General features: G+C 48.5%; 5 protein-coding genes across 5 annotated transcripts; 3 read left to right on the top strand and 2 right to left on the bottom strand.

The window, feature by feature from the left end:
* Positions 1 to 2,626: 2,626 nt before the first annotated feature.
* On the top strand, positions 2,627 to 3,569 carry LACBIDRAFT_306617 (uncharacterized protein; the record flags this gene model as incomplete). The annotated part of the gene is made up of 5 exons (XM_001885463.1): positions 2,627 to 2,784; positions 2,845 to 3,130; positions 3,182 to 3,206; positions 3,266 to 3,283; positions 3,343 to 3,569. 5 exons carry the CDS (start codon positions 2,627 to 2,629, stop codon positions 3,567 to 3,569), a joined length of 714 nt encoding a protein of 237 aa, XP_001885498.1.
* A 611-nt stretch (positions 3,570 to 4,180) lies between these two features.
* On the top strand, positions 4,181 to 5,045 carry LACBIDRAFT_306616 (uncharacterized protein; the record flags this gene model as incomplete). Its single annotated transcript, XM_001885462.1, has 4 exons — positions 4,181 to 4,201; positions 4,277 to 4,295; positions 4,343 to 4,824; positions 4,884 to 5,045. The coding sequence occupies 4 exons, from the start codon at positions 4,181 to 4,183 to the stop codon at positions 5,043 to 5,045; spliced, it is 684 nt and encodes a 227-aa protein (XP_001885497.1).
* A 93-nt stretch (positions 5,046 to 5,138) lies between these two features.
* Positions 5,139 to 5,429, top strand: LACBIDRAFT_306615 (uncharacterized protein; the record flags this gene model as incomplete). Its single annotated transcript, XM_001885461.1, has 1 exon — positions 5,139 to 5,429. One exon carries the CDS (start codon positions 5,139 to 5,141, stop codon positions 5,427 to 5,429), a length of 291 nt encoding a protein of 96 aa, XP_001885496.1.
* A 3,064-nt stretch (positions 5,430 to 8,493) lies between these two features.
* Positions 8,494 to 8,860, bottom strand: LACBIDRAFT_306614 (uncharacterized protein; the record flags this gene model as incomplete). The annotated part of the gene is made up of 1 exon (XM_001885395.1): positions 8,494 to 8,860. Exon 1 carries the CDS (start codon positions 8,743 to 8,745, stop codon positions 8,494 to 8,496), a length of 252 nt encoding a protein of 83 aa, XP_001885430.1. The 5' UTR covers positions 8,746 to 8,860.
* A 99-nt stretch (positions 8,861 to 8,959) lies between these two features.
* On the bottom strand, positions 8,960 to 9,654 carry LACBIDRAFT_331087 (uncharacterized protein; the record flags this gene model as incomplete). The annotated part of the gene is made up of 2 exons (XM_001885394.1): positions 8,960 to 9,078; positions 9,177 to 9,654. 2 exons carry the CDS (start codon positions 9,652 to 9,654, stop codon positions 8,960 to 8,962), a joined length of 597 nt encoding a protein of 198 aa, XP_001885429.1.
* Positions 9,655 to 9,847: the final 193 nt, after the last annotated feature.

Below are 9,847 nucleotides of genomic sequence, written 5' to 3'. Positions count from 1 at the left end.
ATACACACAGCTCTACAGGCAAGTGCCTTAGTTTTATGATAAAGATGGTAGCCACTTGTGACTATTTGACTGCCTTCCTAGAATGGTCATCGGCAAACGCCGACGCTTGATTTTCCCAATCAATGATCCACGTCTCTCTTCCTCAACCATCATACATCCCCAGCAACGACGACAATCCAGCGTCATCCGATGGCGACAACATTGTCTGCGCAAAGTGAGTCCCCATCCCCACCCTTTCCATCCCACCCCAACCTAGCTCATCTGACCACCAACAGATGATGATGACATGCACTGACGGCCCACCACGCCCACCACCCACAAACGGCCACGACAGCCCACCGACCCACGATGACACAACATGATGACGTGTCAACGACATGCGACGCAGACAGCATGACGACATGATGATGATGACACGATGACACAACAACAACAACATGATGACGTGTCGACGACACACGACATGGACAACACAACAACAAGGGGGAGAACAGCTGATGATGCCCACCAGCAGCCATAAATGGTGACAACGGCCCACGCAGTGATGCAACAACGACGACAACTGCATGACGACCCACCACCACCACCATTAAGGGCAACAATGGCCCACCACGCCCACTGTGACAATGACAATGACACGACACGACAACGTGACAACGATGTGCGACAACGCCAACACCCAGCACCACCCATGACACGTGACGCCGACAACGATGACATGACATGACACGACGACACGTCAACAACGTGCGACAACACCAACACGGAATAACAACGGACGAGGGCCCAACACCACCACACGTGAACGGCGACAAGGGCCCAGCACCACCACTCCCTCCCCAATACTTATCACTCCTCCACCTATTCCTACTGGATTTCAACATTCTTTCCAAAAAAGCATTTTCACATTCCCCTCCTACTGGACCCCTACTGGACTCCTACTGGACTCCAATTGAACTTAAACAAAGTGAATGCAATGTTTCAGAGATGGGATTCCTACTAGAGTAACCACTTTCTATCTCAATATTTTATGAAGTCAGACCTTAGGCCACCTTAGAAGTTCAGATAAAAAATATTATATTGATAACTATAGACATAATTATATACAAAAAGTATTTTACTAATCTAATGTGGTCAGGGAGGGAGAGGACAGGGAAGGGGGTAGAAGGAAATGGGGGTGGACAGGGAAGGGACAGGCAAAAGGAAGGGGGAAGGGGGTAGGGACAGGGAAAAGGAAGGGGGAAGGGACAGGGAAAAGGAAGGGGGAAGGGACAGGGAAAAGGAAGGGGGGGACAGGGGGAGGGGAAAGGAAAGGGGTACATGGAAATGGGAAGGGAAAGGGAAGGGGGGAGGGAAAGGGGACAGAGAAGGGGGAGGGAAAATGCTTGCTGTCGTGGGCGCTCATCGGCGTGGGCCCTCGACGTCTTCATGTCATCGTCGTCATGTAATGGTGGGTGTTCGTCGTGGTGGGCGCTTCGTGTTGTTGTTGTCGTGTAATGGTGGGTGCTCGTCGTCTTTCGGCGTGGGTGCTCGGCATTGTCGTGTATTGGTGGGTGGTCGACATGGTGGGCACTCGACGTGGTGGGTGCTCGTCGTCTTCGTGTTGTTGTTGTGGTGTGATGGTGGCGTCATGGGCGCTCGTCGTCATCATGTCATGGTGTTTGTTAGTGAGGTGGATTAGGATGGAAGAGGGGGGGGGACTCACTTTGTATAACGATGAACGACGACATTGTCGTCGTTCATCGTTTGGTTGCCACGTCGCTATTAGCAACGTGGCACGTCTGTTGACATGGCTGTGGGGGCGACGTGGTCATCCCTCGTCGTCCGTTTTCATCGCCTCGGCCTCGCCAGGGGCTCGTTTGTTCATGACGTGGCGTTCTCGCGTCGTTCTTGATGCTGGTGGTGGCCATGGGTGATCGTGGTGACGTGGCGTTGGCCAGTGGGCATCGTGGATGGCGTACGGTGGCGGCTATGGGCGGTTGTGAGTGGTGGCGGCGACTGGTGGTGGTGACGAGGCGGCACGGGTGTGGGTGGTGGTGAGAAGAGAGAGGTTTTGGGTTGTTGATTACCATTGGTGCGAAATTCTCACTCGCGGAATTTGCTGATATCCTTTCTAGGAAAGTGGGCGGCCAGTTGGTATGTAGAGCATATATTATGTATGTATAGTAAAGCTGTTGTGGTGCAGCTGGTTAAGCACTACTACTGTACCTGTGCCCAAGAAGTCAAGGGTTCAATTCCATCAGCTTGCGCTTTTTTTTACATTATATAATAATAACAACAACAGTGACAAACTACTCCTTGTACCTGGACATTCCTACTGGACTCCTACTGGACTCCACTATACCCATTCCTTAGGAATCCGCAATTCCTTGTGATTTGGGACCATTCCAGTAGGAATTTACTAGGACTCCACTAGGACTGGGACACAAAATTTGTATGGTGATCAGCCAACATGAAATTTGTCCCAGTCCTAGTCCAGTCCGGTAGGATTCCAGGAGTCCAGTAGGAGTCCAGTAGAAATAGGTGGAGGAGTGTAAAGAGCTCCACGATGGTCAGTCCCTCTCTCCTCTCATTCCATCAAAAACTCGCTTCATACTTACTATCATTCTTACTTAGCCTCGCCAGGATGATCCACAAAATTGGGCTCCTACCAGTATGCAACCACCAACAAGTCCCATTCATGTACAAGATGTACACGCGCCCTGACGAATTGGGTTGGAAACAATCAAACACGTTCAAGAGGGCTTTTTATATTGATGTTGATATTGAGTTCATTGGGGTTTGGTATGTCCTTCCTTCACACCCCTCTTACTTTCATCTTTCTCACCCTTCTTCTATTCACAGGGACACAGTCAACTCCGTAGGCCTAATCCTGCGCCGCCTCCCATTCACAACCTCAAACACCATCGTCCGTACATTCCGACACGCCATCTCCCTAGACGGACACCACACAAAGTTTAAAGCGAATTTATGGAACCGGCCCAATGATGATGAAAAGACTCTTAGTGTGATGGATCAGCATGTTGGGCTGATTAAACAAAAGGCTGGGCCGCATCCTAGTAAATCTAGGTTGCATGCGCTTGAGAGGCAGTATGGTGTCGAGAGGCTAAAGGTGACGGATATTGATGAGGTGCATTTCTTCACTTGCATCAGAGAGAGGAGTGCTCAGATGTGTACATAGGTTTGGTTCGCGGGATGCCATTGTGGTGCATATTCTTTACTTATCTATTACTCCCGATGCTCAATGTTCAATGATACCTGGCAGACGTGGGTGGCGGTTCTGGTACGTAACCCAACCCACCTCCTCAATCCGTTTGTCAACTAACATACACCATACCCCAGTCGCAAACAGCACCAAACCCGTCCTAGTATGCATCCCCCTGCAGTGGATGATCTGCGAAACCTTCAAACACAAAACAGGAATAATGTACCACACCGACAGACTCAAACTCATCGGGCTTTCCCCCTCCTCGCTCTACCCCATCGTCTTACCATGCCCACCAGCCCTCCCAGTCCCTTCTTCCCTCTTCCTCCTCCCCATCCCCAAAGTACCACTAAGTGTTGTGTGATGGATAGGATTTGTACAGGAACAACGCAGACTCATCAAAACTGTTCCTTCCTCTGAGGTCTTTACCTTCCCTGGGTTATTCCATATGGAATCCATGAAATCAATGTTGGCTGGGGACCCAGCCAATTTCTTATTCCATAGACATCATGGATTCCATATGGAATGATGATGGAATGGTCATGGAATGATTAATTCCATATGGACTCCAACACCACTCCATATGGATTCCATGGAGTAGTCCATATTGTCGGAAAAATCCAACATGCCTTATAATCCAAACAGGTTACAATTCCGTCAGGTGTTATTGTAACCACAGTGTAAGCACTGAAAATAATTATGTGAGCAAGATAAGATCAACATTGTGTTGTAAGATACTGCAGCGCTACCATAACTGCGATGTCTCTGTCTGTGCCTATTGTGGGCAGACTTTCAAATCAAAAGGTCTGACGCAACATCAAAAATTTTGCAAATCACATCTGATTGGGGCTTCCTCACAAGAGTTTGAGGAATGAGTAAGGACTGAGGGGCTATTGGGTGAGTACACCATGATTCATATTGCCTAAATTGCCTATCTCATTCACGCAGGCCCTTCCACTCCTATAATTGGGTCTGATGATGGTCGGCACATCATTGGTATGATAATTCTTATTGATCTCTGGATTGTGCCAAATCAGCTCAGATCTAGGGTATGATACAAGTCGCTTGCAGGCTGAATATGTGGAGTACGGTATGTACACTATGCTAATGCATGGATCATATGTTTGATGATGGCAGAACACAATGCGACAGGAGCAACGGAACCTGAAGGGGACGCCTCCCATGATGTTGATCATGCATCACCATCCATGCATGAGAATAGCACCATTGAGGATATTGTGCCACTTGAAGGTGCAAATGACCAGAGGGGGCTACCTGATTCAATTGAGAGGCCTCCTCAGCTTGATGACATCAAAGTGGAATACCACCCCAGGAGTGGGCACCCATCTCAGCTTTTTCAATTCCACGAGTACATGAACCAGCTTCCAGGATCTAAAAATGTTGACATTCCACCTGACCTGGAACCATGGAAACCTTTCCGTTCATGGCTTGATTTTGAACTGGCTGAATTAATCTTGGATACTCACATGAATAAGAACCAAACTAATGCCCTTATCACTCTGATTCATCAATGTATATCTGAGCCACAATCCTTTATGCTCAAGAATGAATCTGACCTCAGCAAGATTTGGCAGAATGCTGCTATTAGGGCAACAGCTGTAAGTATATTGTATTTGGCTACAATGTTCATCTAATTAATGCAATTTGACTTGGATAGTTTGAAAAAACGACAATTAAAGTGGAGTATGGTGATGAAGAAAAGCCTTTTGATGTCTGGACTTGTCCATTGTGGGATTGGGCTCAGGAACTCCTCCATGACCCCCATCTTGCAAAAGAATTTCATTGGGATGCTGAATGGCATTATTGGTCAAAAATTTGAGCAGTTTATAGATGAACCTTGGACAGCTGATGCATGGTGGGAGATTCAGGTGAGTATAAATTTGTATTAATTATACACTGGTAGTGGTTACTAATGGGTACTGAACAGTCATCTCTTCCACCAGGTGCAGTTCCCTTCTTTATTATGGTTTATGCAGATAAGAATAGGTTATCATCCTTTGGAACTGCCAAAGGCTATCCAGCAATTGCAGTTTGTGCCCACCTTCGAGGTCTTATCAGTGCCCCCCTAATTCCTGCAGGATTCCGGTCATTCCTGCGGATTCCGGTGGATTCCGGAGGAATGAAATTTAGCAGGGAGGCCTGCTATTTTCTTCATTCCGGTGCTTTACCATTCCAGCGGAATTTCGGCATTCCGGAATTGTGACCGGAATGGTCCCCAGTCTGGCAAAAACACAATGTGCAACCAGAATCCGGTTTGTTTGGCACAAGCCCATTGCCAAACAATTGTTTGTTTGGCAACGGCTTTCACGCTCGTCCAAATACAACCCTCTCTCCTCCCACCACCACCAACCTCTCCTCCCACCACCACCAACCTCTCCTCCCACCACCACCAACATCCCCACTCCTCGTTAACATGCGCCTGCTACCCACCCACACCATGTCACCATGGTCACCTGTGGCCACCACTGCCCACAAACATCGTCAACTGCCAACAACAACCACATCAACAACAACACGGCAACGCCATGTCAGCAAGCAAACAAGCCCCGGCGAGGTCGAGGCGACGAAAACAGACCATGAGGGATGACCACAACCACCATGACCACGCCCATGGACCACGACACGCCCCACAACATCAACGGACGGCCACATCAACAGATGCCAATGCCAACGACAACATGCACCACCACGTCAACAGACGACAACCATGGCAATGGACACCCACATCAACGGACCACCACCACGTCAATGGACGATGACCATGCCAGAAGACGCCCACGTCAATGCACCACCACCACGTGAATGCACGACGACCATGCAAATGGAAGCCCACGTCAATGCACGATGACGTGCCCCCAATGATGGGAAACCAAGGTGCCACGTCGCTGTCAGCAAAGTGGCAACCAAATGACGAACGATGACATCGTTGTCATCGTTCGTCGTTCACACAAAGGTGAGTCCCCTGACTCTCCTTCATCCTATCCCATCTCGCTAACAGCCACCACAACATGACACAACGACAACGAGTGCATTGTCCCTCCCCCCTTCCCTGTCCCTCCCCATTTCCATGTACCCCCATTCCCTGTCCCTCCCCATTTCCATGTCCCCCATTTCCATGTACCCCCTTCCTTTTCCCTCCCCCCTTTCCTGTCTGTCCCTCCCCATTTCCTTGTCCTTACCCCCTTCCCCATTTCATTGTCCCTGCCCCCTTCCTTTTCCCTGCCCCCTTGTCCCTCCCCATTTCCTTATACCCCTTCCCTATTCTGAGTATTGAGGAGTTGCATCAATGCAGATTAAGTCACCTGACCTCTAGCTCAGTGCTGATCCATTCTGATTGTAGAAACTCTGATCAGTGCTGATCAGAGCATATGGGGGAGGGTAAAGTACTGCTATTTATGGTGGATTGTGGTCTTGTTCAACTGGAATCCACTGGAATCCGCTGGACTCCAGTGGATTCCGCTGGACTCTGGTGGATTCCACTGGATTCCGGTCCCATTCCACCCAAGTCCTGTCCCATTCCACCAGAGTCCTGTCCCATTCCACCGGATTCCGCTGGAATGACCAGAGTCTGACGGGAATAGGTAGGGCACAGTAAAGTACTGCCACCTTCCAATACTGATAAGGAATGGGGAAAGGCATGGTAAAAGGGTTTGTGTTGGATGGTTTCCAATTGTGAGTATATCGTTTTCCAATTGTAAGACATGCTACTTTGTAGATTATGCTGAATCCTGATTTGTTTCCTAGGTACAGGAAGATGCAGGTGAAACTGGGAAGAAGAAATTTGTGAACTTCAAAAGAGTTGTTTGGCACAAGGCCTTTTATGAAATTCTGAAGTCAATTGAGCAATATGCACAAACAGGCTACCATCTAACAGCTGCCGATATTGAGTGCTGGATGTTCCTGATAGTGCTTATTGCATCTGCAGATTATGAAGAACCACTTCAGTCACCCAGTGCCAACTGACTATTAGTCATGCAAACTCCACGTAAGTTACATGACTAAATGTCATGGACCATATCTATATTCTAGATATATATGGGTCCTAGAAAGCCCTGAAATCTAAAAAATATTTTTGACACATGGACCCTGAAATGTCACACAAAAATTATAATGTCTGTGTCACACCACCAAAATATATTTTGCAAGTGAAATGCAGTAAGGATATATTTTTGGTGAGTGGACCCTGAAATGTCACTGTCACACCTTACAAATATATTTTTGCCCTGGCTTGGCCTTAGGATATATTTTGTGATACAGATGTGGTAAGGATATATTTTTCTGGTCTGTAGTGGTGTCAGGGGTCTTAGTTTTAGCAAAAAAACTTGTGATTTTTTGCTGTCTGGGGTATATATTCTGGAAGATTCTGCAATGACTTCCAGGGGTTTTGGCACTATGTCTAGCTGTGCTCCCAGTATGTATGTAGCAATAAGGGGCATCAATAGCATCTGTGATATACCTGAGTTGCTTAAGTATCATCCACTTCCAATCACACTATGAATACAGTTCGCATTACAGATTCATTCATTCTCCTTCAACAATTTTGGGCCTCAATGACATGTATGATTCACCTTGAAGCTATTCAGTCCAAGATTCCTGAGTTGCTTAAGTACTATCCACTTTGACACTATAGATACAGTTCGCACTATGGAATTTTTTAGCTGCTTAGAAATCCCCTCCACTTCTGCCTCTACTTCAGCTCCAAGATCTCCATTTGCACCTTATCTGCATACCCCACCCACATCTGTATTACTATCCCCTGCCAGACAAACTCCTGCATGTGATATCAAAATGTTGTCCAATCCAGTTTCAAAAACCAGAGTTCACAAAGTTCTTTGTTTCACTCTCCAATTGCACCTTATCTGCATGCCCCACCTACATCTGTATTAGTCAAACCTCTGCATGTGATATCAAACATCTTTCCCAACCTACTTTCAAAAACCAGAGTTCACAAAGTTCTTTGCTCTTTCTCTTTTTCTCTCTCCAGTTGCACCTGATCTGCATACCTCACCCACATCTGTATTACCATCCCCTGCCAGTCAAACCCCTGCATGTGATATCAAACATCTCTCCCACCCCACTTTCACAGACAAGAGTTCACCAAGTTCTTTGTTGTTTCTCTCCTTCTCTTCCTCTCTCCCTGTTTTCCTCTTCAGAGAGGGGGAGGGGGAGGGGTTTGGTGGGCAATAGGGAGAGGGGAAAGGGCTGGTAGGCAATGATAGAGGGGGGGGGGGAAGAGGTTCTAGGCAATGGGGGAGGGGATGAGGGGGTTATAGGCAATGAGGGAGGGGTGCCAGGCAATAAGAGAGAGGGGGAGGGAGTGCTGCAATGAGGGAGAGGGGGAGTGGTGTGCAGTGGGAGGGAGTGAGAGAGAGGGAGAGGGGGAATGGGAGAGGGAGTGAGAGAATGGGAGAGGGAGTGAGGGAATGGAGGGGTAGGGAGTGATGGAGGAGGGAGGGAGTGATGGGGAGAGGGGGAGGGGTAAGGAGTGATGGAGGGGGGAGCTCCCCTGGGCTCGTCATTGCTTGTGTCCGTTCAGGCAGTCATTTTTGTTGGTGGGCGGTCGCCTTTGTTTGTGGGCAGTTGTCAATGTTTGTGGGCGGGTCGCCCTCGTCTCATTGGTGGGCACTCGTGGACATTTGCAGGGTGGTCATATTTGTTTGTGGACATTGGTGGGAGCTTGTGGTCATTGGTGGGCGCTCATGGTCGTTGGTGGGTGCTTGCGGTTGTTGGTGGTCATCCGTGAGTGTTCGTCTTCGTCCATGGTCCACCACCCACACCTTCATCCATTGTTGTCTTCATTTTTAGGGCAGTCATTGTGGTCTGCCAGGTGAAACAAAGACGACCAATGACGACTGATGTTGTCATTCGTCATCCGGTTGCCACATCGCAGCTAGCGACGTGGCACCTCATTGGTATCAGAAGGGAAAAAGCTGGGGTGGTGACTGCTTACCAGGCTGGGTACGGCACAACCTCGTCACCGTCGTCCTCGCCTGCCGTCGATCTCCTTCAATGTCGTGTGTTTGCTGGGGGTTGGTGATGTGGCGCTGCTGTGTCATTCTTGTGGTGCCGGGGTGGTTGTAGTTGTTCCGTGACAATGTTGTGTGTCGTTGTGCGCCATCAGCATCCTTGTTGCATTGGGGTGGGTGCACCATGGGCATGTGCGTCGACTTTCGTGGGTGCTGGTCATTGATTTTTGTGGGTGGTGGCCATTTGTGTGTTGTTTGTTGGGTGGTCATTGTCAGTTTGGGCAGCCAGGGTTCTTTGCAGTGGTGGGTTGCGTGACCTGGCATGACAGTGACATGGTGGTGAGGTGGAGTTGTTGGTGTTGACAGAGTGGTGGTGAAGTTGTGGGTTGAAGAGAAAAGGAATGTCACAGAGTCCCAACAGATGAACAATGTCACAGAGTCACACTCTGTGATGTTGTTCATTTGTAGATGTAGACGTTGAAGTTCAAGATCACACTCTGATCACGCTCACTAAGATTCTGAGACTACAAAAGTTTGTAGTCTCAAAAAGCCAATACTTTACCCTCCCCGGGTTATTCCATATGGACTGCATGGAATGGGAGGTGGATTCCAGGAATGTCAGATGGATTCCATGGAATGTCAGATGGATTCCATA

This window comes from Laccaria bicolor, genomic scaffold (genome assembly GCF_000143565.1).
Source record: "Laccaria bicolor S238N-H82 LACBIscaffold_31 genomic scaffold, whole genome shotgun sequence".
NCBI lineage: Eukaryota > Fungi > Basidiomycota > Agaricomycetes > Agaricales > Hydnangiaceae > Laccaria > Laccaria bicolor.
Note: the sequence above shows the minus strand (reverse complement) of the source record. Positions and strands in the feature narration are given on the sequence as shown.